Here is an 18,431-nt window from a genome sequence, read left to right as displayed (position 1 = left end):
ATGCACTGTCTTATAAGGACTGAGTTGTCAGATTGCCCAAATAACAAAAATCATGAAACTGATGTGATCCAGATCCTTAAGTAACTGCAATGACACTGAAATTAAAGGAGGTGTGAGATTTACACCAATTAGAAGGTTTGGATTAGTGTATTAAAAAAAAAAATCATTTAATTGAGTGTCTGACTATATATCTATTGCTTACTAAACGATACACAATTGTTTGAACATAACTTTAAAAGACACACATTCATGTCTTGCATTACAATCCATCATTGTTAAACATCAAGAAATCAGCCTCTTTTCTTTTTTCTCATTGTATTTCATTGTATTGTAAAGCAATCTTTAATCCTAATTATAGCTCATCTTAGTGTGTTTATTCACCTAGGCAAGAACAAGCAAACAAATTTGGAACTTTTGGGGAATATAATGAATATTAAACATAGCTCTATATCTTATGTTATTATTATATTTCTCAGGAAAGGCTGTACTTCACGTTAATATGTTGCATACAGAAATTTGGGTATACTTTCATTTTGAGAAAATTAAAGGTGCATTTAAAAAAAAAGACTTTAAAATAGAAGCTTTATTTCAAGTTTCTGTGTGGTAGATAATTAAGTTCTTCACTATGCTAAGCAAAAACCATTGTAACAGCTATAACTCATAACTGAGTAATGACAGTAACAACCAGAACTTGAAAGAATAGCAACCAGATTTTTAGAATGCTAATTTATTCCAAGAATATAAAAGCAAGCTATCTTGTTTCTATTATTGCTCTCTCATTTGCCTGGAAAAGTGTTAAAATAAGATTAATTCATAACTTCAGCTAAAGCAGTCTTACTTACGTGCAAAATGTAAAAAAGTAAGCTAAATTTAAAGTTTCATTATTCAAACTGTAGGTGCAGAGTAAAGACTATGCCCTTACCTTCACAACGTGGGACAGTAGAGCTCCATACTACATTTCCATCTTGCATAATACATGTTATAGATTCAGAGCCTTGGGTCTTCACAAAACCATCGTCACAGTGAAAGGAAACAGAACTTCCCAGCAGAAACCTGTCTCCAAAACGCCTCCCATTTATAGGAATGCCTGGATCATGGCACTCATTCTGACCAAAGGCTACCAAAAACATAGTAGTAATAGTAATAGTAGTAAGAATGACAATAACAATAATAATACACGTAATAACAACCACAACAATCACTTCTCTAAACTTTGTCTTTTTTTTTTTTTTTTTTTCGAAGGGGGAATAACCTGTCTATTGTGATGTAAGAAAACATAACACATAATATAATTCAAAGTATAGAAACTCCTCAAGTAAAAGTCAGATTTAAATCCAATGACATTCACACAAATGCAACACAGTTCAAATTTGGAAGCTTACTTGTTATTTCTGGCTTAAGCACACAAGAACACTGCTTAAATTTCCATCTGGACAAAATCCTACTGTTTGCCTCTAACATAACAAGGAGTATGGTTTAGCACTGCAACTAATCTTGGAGAAATAGAGACTACTGCTAAAAGACTGTGGCCACAGTAGAAAAGTAATTACAAATTTTTATGTGTTGAATCACAAGTGATGTTCCCCAGGACTCAGTACTAGGGCCAGTTCTGTTAATATCGTTATCAACAATCTGGATGAGGTGATCATGATCAGTAAGCCTACAGATGAAAGCAAGATGGGTAAGACTGTTGATCTGCTTGAGGGTAGGAAGGCCCTTCAGAGGGAACTGCACAGGCTGAAAAAATGGACAGAGGCCAATTGTATGAGTTTCAACAAGGCACAGTGCTGTGTCCTGCACTCTGGTCACAACAACCACATGCAACAGGCTTGGGGAAGGGTGGCTGGAAAGCTGCCCAATGGAAAAGGACTTGGGGGCATTGGTTGACAGCTGCCTGAACACAAATCAGTTTGAGCCCAGGTAGCCAAGGTGGCAAACAGCTTCCTGGTCTGTATCAGAAATAGCGGTGCCAGCAGGGCCAGAGAAGTGATTGTCTCCCGCACTCAGCACTGGTGAGGCCAGATGCTGAATCCTGTGCTCAGTTCTGGGCCACTCACAACAAGAAAGATACTGAGTTACTGAGTTGCTGGAGGAGGTTTGGAGAAAAGCAATGAAGCTGGTGAAGGGTCTGGAGAACAAGTCCCTGGATGCACTTAAAAGACCTATAGTTGTGGCACTTAGGGACATTGGTTAGTGGTAGACTTGACAGTGTGAGCTTTACAGGTGATCTTAAAAGGTCTTTCCAGCCTAAACAGTTCTATGATTCTAAGATGCCAGGAGTACAAGGAGGCACCAAGTGTGGTCACAACACCAAGCCTGTCAGAATTCAGGGAGTGTCTGGATGGTGCTTTTAGTCATATAGTTTAGTTTTAGATAGTCCTGCAAGCAGCAGGGAGTAGAACTCAATTGTCCTTATGGGTCTCCACCAACTTGAGAGCTGCTATAACTCTAAGATTTTGTAAGTGTCATTGTGGTTTATCTGCTGAATTGCTGATATAAATCTTAAATCTACAGTTCACTGACTGTTATGTTTCATTTATAAATCAATAAACTTCTTTAATCCCGATTTGATTCAAATTGTATGAGTGGCACACTTCAGGAGGTCCAGAAGTACTAGCACTTTAGCTGAACTTAAACTAAATACTTCCTACTAACACTAAGGATTCATAAATAACAGACACTTCCATTTGCAATCTCAGTTTCCCATTATGGAAGCATATATACTGTTTAGATAATTTTAACACATAAAGTATGCATCAAACTTAGCGGTAACACCTAATAGGAAAAGTGTGGTGGAAAGCTCTTTTGTGATTACAAAGGCAATTAGGATTCTCAGAGAGTTTGATCCATGAGTATTATATTCCTGACTGCACAATTCAGCTTCAAATAGAAATAGCAAATATTTTCTTACTACAGTCCATCTTAAGTAGAACAGCATATGGAAAAAGGGATCTGAATAATCTCAGACAGAGGCAGACCTAGAATTCAGGACTCACTTTTTATGGTGAATCTTTTAATCTCTATAGTCTCAGTTAAAGTGAGGAACGCTCTGTTCTGTTACTTTTCAGGGAACAGTAATTATCCCTTTCTCTGAAAGCAAAGGCACAATTTAGGCACCTAAGGGTTAAACAGGGTTTCAATTCATGAATTCCAGATTTATACGGGACATCCTTGCAATAATACAAAGAAGCACCTTGACTCTGAACACTGTTAATTACCTTAATTGACACAAGATAGGAAAAATGCAAGATGTGACCGACAACTTTATTGTCAACTAACTTCTTCTATAAGCTTAGAAGACAATTTCTTCAACTACCAAGAAAATCTCCATATAAGTAATGTCTTTGATTACTAATAAGACTTCTAGGAGAGTTAGCAGTTTGTGGCAAATGTAATAATGCTTTCCACATGACTACAATGCTACTTGACAGTATTGTTAAATAATATCCTTTCATATAAACAAAACAGATGGCCATCTGTAGCCAGGTATTTTTTAGCCTTATTTCCCAAATGGGAAAGACTTCTGCTTGCAGTAGCTCTCAGCCTTCCAATATCTGAAGGGAGCCTATAAGGATGTGGGAGAGGGACTCAATCAGGGACTGTAGCAATAGGACAATGCGTAACGGCTTCAAACTTAAATAGGCGAAGTTCAAGTTAGATAATATGGAAGCAAATCTTTACTATGAGGGTGGTGAGGTACTGGAACAGGTTGCCCAAGGAAGTTGTGAATGCTCCATCCCTGCCAGTGTTCAAGGCCAGGCTGAACAAAACCTTGGGCAACATGGTCTAGTGGTAGGTATCTCTGCCCATGGCAGGGGAGTTACATTTGAGAATAACAGTGTTAAAGATATTACATTCTTAAAATTCCTGAAGAATCTGGATCTGGAGAGAAAAATTATTCTGATTAGTAATCTCCTATAGGAAATACTTCTGCTTGAAATCAGCTTTGTTCTAAGATGCTAAAAAAAACAGTGAGGTAACTATTATGTATATACCAAAAAAGAGATTGATATACTTAGGGGTCTGCATTCCTAGATACCATACCATCGAACTGGAAGATAAAATGCAAAACTAAAGCAGGTTCCCAGACCTATTTATTTGCAGTGATATTCTAGTTGCTTTTTATACTTCTATGCTTTTCAGACTAACATCTCCATTTTGGGGATCTAACATCAACACCTTTTGTCAATTTATTCCTGATGGTTTCATGGAGAAGGATATTAAATCACTTGCAACAGATGCCTCAATCTGAATGATCTGTGCTTTAGTTATGTGCTCTGTATTTATGCAGCATCAACTAAAAAGGCCCTTAAATAACAAAAGGAATTCCTCAGCATTATTACAATTAAATTAAATAAATTATAAAGATTTAGGTAAGCTAATGGACATTAGGAAGACAGCTGAAAGCAGTGCAATTATACAAGCATTACAGTTTACTTCTGTATTATAAATAAAAACATTTTCTATCTGTCATTATTATGAAGAGAGACAGCTTGATTTTAAGACTAGGTATAAAATAAAAGCAAAGGCTCTTACTTGTGTAAGTGATATTAAATCCTCTTCCAGTGGTAGAATGATCTGACTGAAATTCAAGCCTTACTATGTGCCCACTGCTAGCCAACTGGGAAGGGACTTCATTGCCAGAAAAAGTGCCAAGAGGTGGTAAATCTGAAATCCCATCATCTTTCACTGTAAGGTAGTCAAATTGAGGTTCTACATCAAAGTCATTGAAAATCAGGTGGATTCTGCTTCCCGGCTCTGAGATAATTAACCAAACACAGTTCATATTGTTCCCATACTCCTCAGGATAATTTGGAGAAAGAATAATTCCAGACGGTGTGGTGAAGTTGAAGAAACAAGAGACTAAAAAAAACAACAATAGATTCTTAAAACACTATCTTATCTTTTTTTTTTTTTGTTTGTTTGTTTTTTATTGTGGAAAGAATGCGTTTGAAGCCTGGATGTCAAAACTACTATATATGCAAGCTGGAAATGTTTAAGACTGTCAGAACATTTCTTCAATATAATGTGTCAGCCTTGAATGTTTTTATTTCCCCAGGTGAGGCTAAGTAACTACACCTGAGCCTGCAAAAGATACGAGAAGCATGTAGAGAATGCCAAAGCAGGAAAGCAAAAGTAATGCCTGATGAGTCAGATTTTGGAAAAATTAGCAGGTTTGTTTTGAAATGTAAATGCAATCTCCAAATTTAAATGTGGATTTTCTCTAAATGGAAAATTCATGAAAATGTGTTTAGCAATCCAAAAAAATTTGGGCACAAGGGCTAGTTCTGCCTGTAGTACACAAAGTTCATGTCATTAACAGCAGAAATTTAGATGTGCCTTGATCAAGAACTCTTCAGAGTACATAATACAAACTTATTTCCCCCCTACTTTCCCCTTCAATAGCACAGGGATATTAAATATAAATGATTCATAGCTCTCCTCCATTTCACTCTTTTGGGCCAATTTTCTTCAAGACAATTCGTAATTGATTTTAGAGTCATAAGCTTGTGGCTGGTACCTTAGTGAGATGTATAGTACATTCAGAAAGAGGAAGGATCACTGCATATTAATTAATGCAAAGGATAACCATTACTCATCTCTTTAAACGTGTCAAACTGCACTCAGTGTTTGTAAATAGATGTTGCAAGTTTACATTCTCTTTCATAGCGCATATACACATCAAGCAGTGGAACACAGTAATATTCCACACTATTGCCAACAGGAACTAAAATATCAATCCAGTGCAATACTGCACAATGAACAAAAGCGACTTCTGTCTTAGAATTGCAGCCACACTGTCTCCATCCCCAGGCCTTATGTGCTTAGACACATTTCAGCATTGCATGGGCATATAAAGACTTCTTCCAGTTCACAGCAAGCTTACTCAGTTTGCCAAGAACTGTACCAACACAGCTGCAAAATACATATGTGTTCAAGTAGAATAGGACACTTCCCAAAGGTTGTTTTGAAAATCCAGTACTGAATTATAAGACTGTTCATAGGAAAAGGTAGTGTGGTCTGGAGGAGAAATGAAGTGCCTAATAAGCCTGTATCCTGGAAAGTTTTACTCTATTTTACCATAGAAGAAAAAGAAACAGAAAATTAAAAACCAGACAACACCCCTCTTTATTTAAATCCATCTGTAAGTTTACCTACAAAAATATGTTACCTTTAAAAGCAAAATTCAAAACTAATCATTTTACCTACCCTTTTTCTATGTTAGAGATACTTACATTCAAATGAATGTATCATGCTTTATTAGGATATCATATAAAAATCTCCAGTCTTTTTTTATGTGGATCTGGAGACTGCTTTGCACTGACAGAATCAATGTGTATGTTCCACTGAGTCCCTTCAAACACTTACATGCAATTACGAATTGTTCATTTAGAGTCTAATTCAACACACATTTACACTAAGAGTGTTAAATGGTTCCATTAAATATAAAATGAGAGGAAAGAACATTCTAAAACAGTCATATGTGATGCTCCCCATAAATAAGCTACTATTGAGCCAACTAAAAAAAGCCCCTTTGACTGAAAAAGTCTTCAAGATCATTTGAAATGTTTTCCTGCTGGCTAATCACAAATGCTAAGAAAAGCAAGAGGCTAAGGTCAGAAAACTAATATAGAAAAAGAAAATTCTCACAAACACAGCTGGGTTTGTTGCCAGACCACTGGTTATTTTGTTGACATGTAATGGTTCTCTCTCCCACCAGTTCAAAAGCTGCTTGACATTCAAAGGTAAGTGTGTCTCCATGCAGGAAACTGCTGCCAGTCCTTTTTCCATATGATGGAATTCCAGGGTCTCCACAACCTCCTTTCTCAATTTCTGAATATCAAAAAAATTTAAGGAAAACATATTTATGAGCAATTTATATGTCAGAATCAGCAGTGCTTTCAAAATATTTGCCTTATGCCTTAAACTAACATTTACAGATGAAAGTGAACTAGAGGTAAATGCTGTAAAACCACCTCTAAAATGACTTGGGATCTAAAGTATTTTCATAAACTAATAGCTTCCATACCTGCACTGCTTAAGATAACAGAATACTCATATTTAACTGCATGGCTTCACTGAATTACAGCATATTTGAAGGTAAAATTGTCAAGTCAAAGTCTCCATTCTAACCATGGAGACATACTATGTGTAGATCCTGTTCCTGGTAATGACATACTAGTAATGAAAAATCTGTCTTAACTCTCTCATCTGCAATTCCATTTATAAGGCTATTAGCAATACAATTAAAGGTATATAATTTACTGATAGCATAAATGAATTTCATTTTAAGTACTAAAATATAATAAAACCAAAACTGAGGCATTATTTCTTAATCTCATACTTCAAATTAGAAACACACTTTTCCCAGCTGCATTCAGCTACGCTAAAAATACATTAACATTTTGGATTATAATTCTTAGATATTCTCTAGGAGATCTGCTATTTAAATTACTTAATTTGTAAATGTTGAGCATACATACACAAAAGAGAATAAAAAACTCAAGTCTTATGAAATTTATGAACAACAAGATTATTAGGGAATGTAAATATTAAATGGCTGTGATAAAAACTGTGAATCATCTTACAAATTACTATACACACGGCTGTCCTCCAAAAATAAAAGCTCTATTTCTTTACCATTAAATTTAAAGCAGTTTTTTAATTTCCATTTCAGTGACAACAAAAATAACAAAGCTCTTCTGCTTCTATAACTGTGTTGCTGCATCTGTACTAAAATGATGTAAACCTCTTATGAATGAAATTAGTGATAAAATACTTGTTATTTAAATGTTCCCAGTTCAACCCAAGGTATGAAACCTGAAACATTCAAGATAAGAAAATTCAACTTGCTGAATATTACTAAATATTAGTATAATTTAACACCATTAAAAAAGTCCGCTGTCAAATATTGCTAAGTCCACTAATGTTATATCCTGGCAGAAGTGTGTATCTTGACATCCTAACAACAGAAATTCTAGGATGCAGGATGGCATTAGTATGATATGTGAAGTCAACCCACTATGTTTATCCCCTTAAAGCAGTTGTGAAAAGATTGTTGACAAGAATGTTGAGAAAGGTATGCCATGTATTTCAAAAAAGAACAGGTGATTCATCAGAATTATAGGGATGTAATTTTTTTTCTTATTAATCTTAAGCTGAATTTTGAAGAGAAAATTAGGAATAACTATTCTATCTACAAGTTCAAAGCAGTACCATAATCAGGGGTTTTATTTAAATAATTTGATTACCAGATAGTAGTATATATTGAATACAAACCTCTTCAAAAAAAGTCTAGTAAACATATATAATTAAACACCAATAGAGCCATGTCATATATACTATTCAAACTTATATGTGTTTACAAATATTTTAATGTAGTACTGAGACATTGATTCCTGCTGCCACTGTGGAGCATTGTAAACCTGTGTGGTCCCGGCTATCCACAACTCTACATCGTACATGAAAATGAGGACAGGTACAGAAAATCAGAACCCACATTTTAATCACATTTTGAAAGTTTATCTCCTCCACTGATAGGAGAGCTATATCTAATCGAGCATGTAAAAATGATCATAAACACTCTTTTCCAAAAACGCGTTTCTCGAAAATCAAGGCAACACTGTCTCAGACAGAAGTGTCAGAAGGCAAACTGTCAGCAGGGTTTTGCAAAGGCATTACTGAAGATTCATCCCTTAAAAGATAGCAACAAGTGTTTCTTTCCATGGTCTACAGAACAAGTATCAAAATATCTTTAATTAATGAATTTACTGAAGTAGAAGACAGATCAGGATGCTTCTAACTCTCAAGAGATACACCAAGCCCTAGAAGAGGGATATGGGTCAGTGAACCAAAACTTTTAACAGAAATTACCATGAATCAAGCTTTCTGGCAGGTTGAAAATTCCTTTTTTTTTTTTTTATGTCTTTAGTCAGAACCAAGCCCTTACTAAGGAAGGCAAGTATACAGGATAAACTTTGGAAACTAACCAAATACTTTGTACTGCTTAATATATCACCCCTTGTCCAAGAATAACATTTTACTTGGGATGGAGAACTGATTTGGATCTTTAAATACCTTATTTTCAAGCACAAACATGCAGTTAAAAACACACAAAAAAATAATTTCAAGTAGAAGATTTCTAATTAAAAAAAAAAAAAAATTCTTTGGAAAAGTAAAGGTTTAGTAAATACTGTCCCATAAAAAAATTTTTGATGATGAATTACAGATTCTCTCTTAAAACACATTAGAAGGAATTTTTAAGTCAAGCCATCTTACATTGAAAAGCCAAAGAACTCATTAAAATGTCAAAATGAAATGTATGAATTTTGTTTGTATTCCAGCTTTCAGAGTATATGCCTGTTTGTTCAATATAAAAAAAAAAAAAAAAAGAAAACCCAGGAAATTTCACAAATTCATAAAACACTTCTGATGATGTCTGATTTAAATTTTCATTAAAAAAAGCTTGAAAAATTCCATGCAGCTATAGAAATCTGCATCTTCAGAAACCTTGAAGTCTGTCTAACCATAACAGAAAACGTACTCCAGCCAAAACCAAGTTATTCAGGTGGACAGAAAGCACCCATTTAAGTTCCAAGGATAACATTCACTTGAAGTTTCCTGTAAATTTCCTGGTATGAAGACTTAAAATAACATGTGTATCATGTAATTCTTATTACATTACAGGTATTACTATCAATATCACAATTCCAGATCGATTAATATTCTACCAATTTTAAAGTGAGATAAAGATCTGTTGTTTTCACACTACAAAATCATAAGCAACACCAAACTTAGATACATTAACACTTTCCATGCACTTTTTCAGTTCAACATTCATGCATACAACGATTTCCTTCCAAAATATCTGAAAAAAAAATGAAAAGCTCAAAAAGCTGTCTCTTAGCTGACTGATTTTTTCTTAGATATACCAATTACAGGTCAGGTAGTGGTTAAGATGCCATAATTTTCCTTCCTCGTAAAAAGATAAAAACTTTAAGTAATAGTCTTAGTTAAAATGTCTTTTTTAAAAATTATTATTATAAAACTATAGTAAACTACAAATCCATGTAAAAATTCTTCCAGCAGCAGAACACATTATTAAATATTCACTTATTATTCAGAAAATTATGAGGAAGCGACAGAACAAAACTAAGTCAGATGTAAGATTGTTTGTGCATTTCTTTTCAGTAAAGAGCTAGATTTCTGCCACATATGTTAATGACAGACCACAACATAGAGAAGACAGAGAAGGCCAGATTCAGGAGTTTTTGTTTATACATAAAGAATGCTATTGGTTTATAACCAGATCTAGAGTAGTACAGGCATGTAATGATTGTCAACATTTTTCTGCCCTCTGGGATTTAATACAGCTTTTTATTTCATTGTCTCTTTTGGTACCTGTTTGACACCCACTGATTTAATCAGAGAACAGGTAGTGTCCTGTAGTGACAAGGGGTAACGGGTTAAAACTTAAACAGGGGAAGTTTAGATTGGATATAAGGAGGAAATTGTTTCCTGTTAGGGTGGTGAGACACTGGAATCGGTTGCCCAGGGAGGTTGTGAGTGCTCCATCCCTGGTTCTGTTCAAGGCCAGGTTGGATGAAGCCTTGGGTGGGATGGTTTAGTGCGAGGAGTCCCTGCCCATGGCAGAGGGGTTGGAATTAGATGATCTTGAGGTCCTTTCCAACCCTAACTATTCTATGATTCTATGAACAAATTTTTTAAATATTTAAATTCAGCTGAGGTGCATTGTGCTTATTAATTCAACACATGCAATTTATGAAGTAGAATAATTGGTGCAAAAATGTTATATATCCTTTTGCTAAAAAAAAACAAAAAAACAAAACAAAACAAAAAAACAAACAAAAAACAAACCCCCAAAATATTCATCTGACCAAATCAGCTGGAGCTATGGCTGAGCTCTCAGAATAATCGTATGGGACAGAAAAGGTTATTAAAATGACAAATAGGAAAATAAGAGCTATGCTAGCTTATTTGAAATGTGGCAACTCATTTAGGATTATTCTGTGTACTCATTCAATGTTGGACTTCTTTTGATCTGAGTCATTAGAACTGTGTGAAATTCATGAAGTTTGCAAATAAGCTCTCAAGCTCAAATTTAAACATCATTTTCCTCTGGTTACCAAAATATTAACATTGATCTTATTCAATTGTTTATGGCTTTCATGTACTCTCTTTCAGTAGCCTGGGGAAAGAGACTTTTCATCTTGTTTGTAAACTAGAAAATATACTCGGTTTCAGGGAATATTCTCTCTTTAATGTTGGAAGAATGACACGATTAAATTTCTGATGAGAAGATCATATCCCTCTGAATTTAATCAGACATTTCTGTTCCTGTGTTTTCTGTTAAAGGAAGAAATATGGCAATTCTGAAGTGCTACTAAACATCTATACATGTATTACGATTACTATTTAAAGGTGTCACATTGCAATTCATGCCTTTCTGATGGAAAGGCTTTGCATTAGTTTGATCCAGGTATCTGAAATACGTAATAAAATGCATCATAGATTATAATATTTGTCAGTCTTGAATTTATTAGTCATGGTAGTAATTTACCTTTTCTTCCCCTTGCTACTAGATTACAAATACACAGTTAAATTCTTAACACCGCTATGTTTTCATTCACACTATCCAATGTTCTAGCATAGATTATTAGTGAATCATCATCAAATCGAAAAATACGTAGCTAAATTTTTACCAGTGGAGTATTAATAATATACTTACACTTTAATAGTTCAGATACATAAATACAATTTAAATTAAATAAGTGTCTTAAACATGTTGCTTACACAAAATCCATTGTTGAGGTCAATACCTCTTAACCCTAAAATCATTAATTTGTCAGCATCTTATAATATTCATTTTAGCTAAGGTCTAGACAGGTTAAGGGAAGCTGAGAACTGAAACAAGTATATATTTACCAAAGAAAAACCCAAAAACCAAACAAAAAATAGTCTGGAAGTTTATTTCTGCATCAGATAGGACCTGATCATTTTGACATCTCAACACTTATATGACAATCCGAGAAATTCACAGCTTGAATACAAGAGAACTGATAATTTATTTTATTTTGTCTTATTCATTTTGTGTACCTGCATTAACAATCATAGTATGTGTCACAGTGGAATCTGATTTAAAAATACAAATGGGGAAACTCTTACACAAACAGAAAACCTTATAGAAAGAGAAGGAATAGAGAGATACGCGCAGGATTGCAGAAGAGGACATAAGTAAAAGACTGGTTCTATAGATATGATTCCTGCAAAGGAGCATGGGAAAAGTGACTGAAAGTGAAAATGATAAAACTAATAGGAAAAAAAAAAATCAGATACCACATAACTGGACTGTAAAAGTGGCTATTAAAAGCCAAAATGAGGTTGGCCTAAAGATAAAACCAGGGAGGCCTTACATGATAATTTTGTAGATCATCACAATTTTACTGTTATTCCAGTAAATTTCTTCAAAGAAATTTTACAGTACAATTTATTACTAGTATCCATCTATAAAAGGAGAAGGCCTCCTTCATGGATCATATAGCTCCAAGCAGCATTCTAAAAGATTCTCACAATTTCTCTGAAATGTTTTGTCCTTGCTGTTATCAAAAAGGCTACAGATCATATCCAGTACATTAATTTTTGTTGCTTCCACCTTATTGCATTCTGTATCAATATTAAAAAAATAAACTTGACCTTAGAATCAGATAGCTGGAAAACCAACATGAAAAATTTTATACAAAGTCCATTTAAGCTAACAATCCACTATCATAGCATACACACAGCTTGTTGGTAATGATGACATACTGTATCATATCATATCTTATAAAAATCCTTGAAAGTAATAATTTGAGAAGAAAACAAAACATGACAAATATGTTCTTTAATTTTAATATTATTTAATAAAATATTAATATTTAACATTTAATATGCAGAAAAATAAAATTTCTATTTGTTTACGATCAATTTTACATGTCCAGAGGTAGATGCAGACCAAATCTGAATAGGGATGAGGAAGAAGCATTTTGTGACTTCTTGCAGAAATGTTTAAGATACCAAGTAGCTGACTGATGAAACAGCAGGCAACATTTATTATCAGGAATTGTAGAAAAATAAACGTGGAAAAAAATAATTATGAGCTTGCAAGGCACAATGATTCTGACTTGACAGTTACCACTCAGGAACAAGAACTCTGGCATACTAAAGGTAATTCCCTGAAATTGTAAGCTATTGAAAAATGTTAGGAATTGCTATGAAAGGAAGAGTGAACAAAACAGAAAACAGTATTTTGACAACAGACAAAAATCTATTTATTTTACATGTTGAATACTGTATGTAGTTCTTCACCTCCATATGAAACAGGCTACATTAGAAATAGGGAAGGAAAAGAGAAGATCAAAATTACTTTTTCTGAGGAACTGGAGACCAATTAAATAGACTGGAAATCTCTTTTTAGGGAGGTGAAATATGTGTTCAAAAAGTGATTGGACAAATACCTGAAAACATTACTAAGCAACAAAAAGAAAGTGTTTCTCTTAGAGCACCTCCCATATAAAGATAGACTGAGAAAGTTGGGGCTGCATAGAAACCTCAGAACAGCCTTACAGTGTCTGAAGGGGGCCTACAAGGATGCCAGAGAGGGACTCTTCATCAGGGAAAATGGGTAATGAGTTTAAACTTGAACAGGGGAAGATTCAGTTTAGATGTCAGAAGTTGGTCTTTACTGTGAGAGTGATGAGGCACTGGAACAGGCTGCCCAAGGATGTTGCAAATACTCCATCCCTGGCAATGTTCAAGGTCAGGTTGGACACAGCCTTGAGCAACCTGCTCTAGTGGAAGGTGTCCCTGCCCATGAGAGGGGGATGGAAACTATATGATCTTTAAGATCCTTTCCAACCCAGACCATTCTATGATTCTATTTAAGACTTGTATCACTGAAATCAGGGGAAATACTCTGGGATTATCTCTTGTCTTTTAATTAACACTGCATATTTCACCATTTTTTTCTTTAAACTTAAATTATTGCTTATTATCAACATGCTAAGAGCTTTTGGTGTCACTGTAGATTTTTATTCTAGTATTTTATGGTAAGGAACACTGTATCATTCAAAATGCAGATTTCATTTTTGTTTACTAACAGGAAAAGTAGAGGCTGTCTATAAAGAAGGCTGAGTAGTGCCTTGGACAAATGTTAGCCCAAAGATATCGTGGAATTCAAGTTAGCACGTTAAGGTGGAAAATAGGAAACAAAGTAATAAGAAAGTTTAGTTGCCTCAGAAAAGACTAGAATAAGATAAGGATGAATCTTGTGAAAAGGTGAACCATGGAATGAGGCAAAGACAATAAAGAAGATTGTAAAAAGTTATTGAATATAGAAGAAAGAAAAATAGCTAGCAGGAAAGGAGAATGAAGAACACTTTCACCTTTGGGGGGTGGGGAGAAAAGAAAAAGAAAATCATGGTTAGATAACAAGTTTAAATAAAATTAAGTAAAGGGCAGGATAGGAAGAGACTGTTAAGAAAATGTAGACATATTCAAGGGAATATGGATTAACTAAATTCACATTAAAGTACTTAAATTGAAGCATTCTATGAACTATTAGCAATTATCTTCAAGAACTTGTGGAGGTCCCAGCTGACTGGACAAAGTCACACGTAATATCTATCTTAAAAACTGCAAAAAACAAAGGAATTATACAAATGCATGTGTATATAATTTGTCCCCTCAAACTGGGAAAATGATATGTGTTATCTACCTTTACAACACAATATCCTTGGAGATCTTTACCTAAAATTAGCTTAAGCCCTGGCAAGGAAGACATGGCAGTTGTCTAGAAAAGAATCAGTGTGCTACCATATTTTAAAAGTGCAAGAAAATTGACCTAATTATAGGACTGAAAAGCTGTCCCTGATCCTAAACGAAGTAATGGAACAGTCAGGATAGGAGTCTTTCTAATGGGTTGAAAGATGAAAATACAATTACAGCAGTTAACATGGTTTCATTTGAAAACTGGTCATGTCATACAAACAATATGACTTTTCAATCATAAACTTGTTTGACACAATATATTTGCATTTCTTTCAACCATTTAAATCAGCAGCACAGCCTACTAATTAAGAATTGGCATCACAGAAAATCAATTTAGCACACATTAAATGGATCAAAATTAGATGATAGTATCTCAAAGAATAAATGTGAATAAAAAACTATCATTAGGCAAAAAAAATAGTACATACTATTTGAAGCAGTTCTTAGTATATACTAAGACAGACTGAAATTTAGTATGTGTTAAGAACTGCAGGCAATAGGAAAAATCTCAAAAGGTTTGTATCTTCCCCCCACCCTTGCAAAAGTACTTAAACTCTTATTTCTGTGAGGAAGGCTATGCAAGCACACACATGCTAATACTACTCCCTGCCATCCAAACAAACCCAAATATACTCACTGCCTGAGAGAACTTACCATAACTCTTTTTTTCTTTAAAAAGAGAGGAAAAACACATCAACAGGAATACCTAAGGACACAGACTGGAAATAGTTTACATCTGTGTTTACAAGGTGGTGTCATGTGCTTCGTTTATTTTCTATATTACAAGTAATACTGCTAAAATAGCTGCAAAACATTAATTTCTTTATCATGTGTTCAAACTGTAATGATTTTGTTTTAAAGTAAATATCACTCTGCTTTCTAAAAGCTCCCTAAGTGCAAAGTCATACTTTGGACACTGAATGGAAACATAAAGATCCTCTGAAAACATTACAAGCTACAAGTAAATTGTAAAGGAACTGCTCTTTTAAGAATCTTCCTCTGAAGGATGCATAACTTACTACTCAAGAAGGAACTGGCCATGGTTATGATGGCCTGTGAAGGTCAGAGGAGAGGGGAAAGTACAGGGGAACAGAAGATGGGTCTGTAACTAAACCCGCTTTTGTTTTTTTACATCTGCAGTATCATATTACAGATCAAATATGTGGACAATGAAGGTCGCTTGTATTCCAAATTTCATTCCTTTCTCAAAATATACGCTGATATTTATTGCATTAATATGATGATTTTTATCTACAGTCAGCACATACTACATGAATTCATATGCAAAAAAAAACCTCATTTAACCTCATTAATACCTCATTTAAATAATTAAGTTCATTACTCCTTGCCCTTAGAAATCTTCACTGTACAATGTTCTATAAGCTATAATCAGAAAATATCAAGACTGCACATTTTAGAAGATATGTTTTCTAGTAAATGTCGTCAACTCTTCGTGATTAAAGTACTACTGTGCACTCAGAAATGTTTAAATGCAAAACAGAGCATGCAAGCACACACAATACTAAACTAGGTATCATTATAGTTTTTCATCAGCTTAATTCAGCAATTCACATACTTAAAAAGTCTGAATGGACCTTATTTTTATATATATATATACACATACAAAATAAATCTGTATATATATATTTGTGTATGTATTTGTGTACATATACAAAAATAAAGTTAAAAAAGGGTAGAAAAATTTTGGGCAATGTCTCTGCTTACGTACCATCGTTTTTCTCAAATTTCACAGCAATGTAAAGATAAATCATTATTAAATCTTGAATAATAATAATCTGCTTTAATCTAAATTTCTAATAGAACACGAAAGCAGTGTAAAAAGGCTACTCTGGAGGATATGCTGACTTTGTAACAGGTGGAGGTGTTTGCATGTCAAATCAATTTCAGTCAAAGTGTGAAATTAATCTGTTTATGATCTGAATGGATAAATCACACAGCTGGTGAGAAGACCTGGAAAGAATAAAGTACTGAAAAACTTTTGAAGTAACTCTTTAGTGAAATAAATCAATTCTTTATGGAGGATCTTACTAATAGGTATCTGTGTGTCTGAATAAAAATCTTCAGCTGTTGCTTAATATTTCCCATAGATCTTCTTTTTGTAACAACAATTAGTATTGTGGTTTTATTAGTACTTGGGATTCAAATTTAATAGTCCATTTGAAATTGTGTGACAGGAATTATTTCCATTTGTAATCAACCAAGTAATAAGAAATTCAATAAACGTTATAATGAAGGCACAAATGATGCAGAAACTGTTCAATGGTCCAAACCTGACTACATCTTTTACCTGTTAATGGTGAAGCTATTTTTTTAAAAGCATATTAATAGCCTCACCAAAATCATAAAAGCTCTAATTGATTTTGAGATGATAATAAGAATCTAGTTTAACTTTAAAAGACTGAAAAATGCATATGAAAAGAAAATCCAGATTTTTTTTCAAATCTCAATAACAGCTAAAATGAATCTACCATATACAAAGTATAACAGAGTGAGTTGTATTACATTCCAGTATAGCATTTATGAAATACCAGTTTTGCAAAATAAGCTTGCACATTGTACTGGGAACCAGCAATGGTGGAGGAGGTCTGCAGTGACCTGGATAATAATCAGGCCTTCAAGGATCTAGATGACATCCAGTTCAGATAAAGGTTTGTATGGAGCACACTGATGTCATACTCCAGCAGCCTGGTGATAAAGGACTGGACAGACATTGAGACACCAACTGTGTATACACTGGCCTGCCAGCTCTGGCAATTCCAAGAGAATATCTATTTCCCCTCCCCCTCGACCCTATGGGTTTTCACCTCAGCTGCGGAAAGACCGTCCTATGAGGTCTGGCCACTCAAAGGAAATGTAGAGAATCTCTCTATCTCCTTGCTTCTACTGTGTTTAACCCACAACACACACAGAGGTATCCATAACCAGGAAAAGGAAGATAATTTTATGATAAAGTCATACAAACCGATGAAGTTATAAACCGATCCCTCAGGGATCGGTGTTGGGACCGGTCTTGTTTAACACCTTTGTCGCTGACATGGACAGGGGGATTGAGTGCGCCCTCAGCAAGTTTGCCAATGACATCAAGCTGTGTGGTTCGGTTGATACTCTGCAGGGGAGGGATGCCATCCAGAGGGACCTCGACACGCTTGTGAGCTGGGCTGATACCAACCTTATGAAGTTCAACCATGACAAGTCCCTATACTTGGGTCGGAGCAATCCCAGACACAGCTACAGGTTGGACAAAAAAGAAATTCAGAGCAGCCCTGTGGGGAAGGACTTGGGGGCGTTGGTCGATGAGAAACTGAAGATAAGCTGGCTTCAGTGTGTGCTTGCAGCCCAGAAAGCCAACCGTATCCTGGGCTGCATCAAAAGGAGCGTGACCAGCAGGTCGAAGGAGGTGATCCTGCCCCTCTACTCTGCTCTTGTGAGACTTCACTTGGAGTATTGTGTGCAGTTCTGGTGTCCTCAACATAAAAAGGACATGGAACTGTTGGAACAAGTCCAGAGGAGGGCCACGAGGATGATCAGGGGACTGGAGCACCTCCCATATGAAGATAGACTGAGAAAGTTGGGGCTGTTCAGCC

General features: G+C 34.9%; 1 protein-coding gene across 1 annotated transcript in view; it reads right to left on the bottom strand.

Moving 5' to 3' along the window:
* CSMD1 (CUB and Sushi multiple domains 1) overlaps nucleotides 1-18,431 on the bottom strand; it is a 1,149,005-nt gene that overhangs the window by 295,153 nt on the left and 835,421 nt on the right. Inside the window, exons 13-15 of the mRNA XM_065681530.1 lie at nucleotides 6,652-6,834; nucleotides 4,537-4,863; nucleotides 923-1,117 (exon numbers count right to left, since the gene is read on the bottom strand). Coding sequence (XP_065537602.1) covers nucleotides 923-1,117; nucleotides 4,537-4,863; nucleotides 6,652-6,834 — 705 coding nt within the window. The remainder of the gene's footprint in view (nucleotides 1-922; nucleotides 1,118-4,536; nucleotides 4,864-6,651; nucleotides 6,835-18,431) is intronic.

Source organism: Lathamus discolor, chromosome 5 (assembly GCF_037157495.1).
Source record: "Lathamus discolor isolate bLatDis1 chromosome 5, bLatDis1.hap1, whole genome shotgun sequence".
In the NCBI taxonomy this organism is placed as follows: Eukaryota; Metazoa; Chordata; class Aves; order Psittaciformes; family Psittacidae; genus Lathamus; species Lathamus discolor.
Note: the sequence above shows the minus strand (reverse complement) of the source record. Positions and strands in the feature narration are given on the sequence as shown.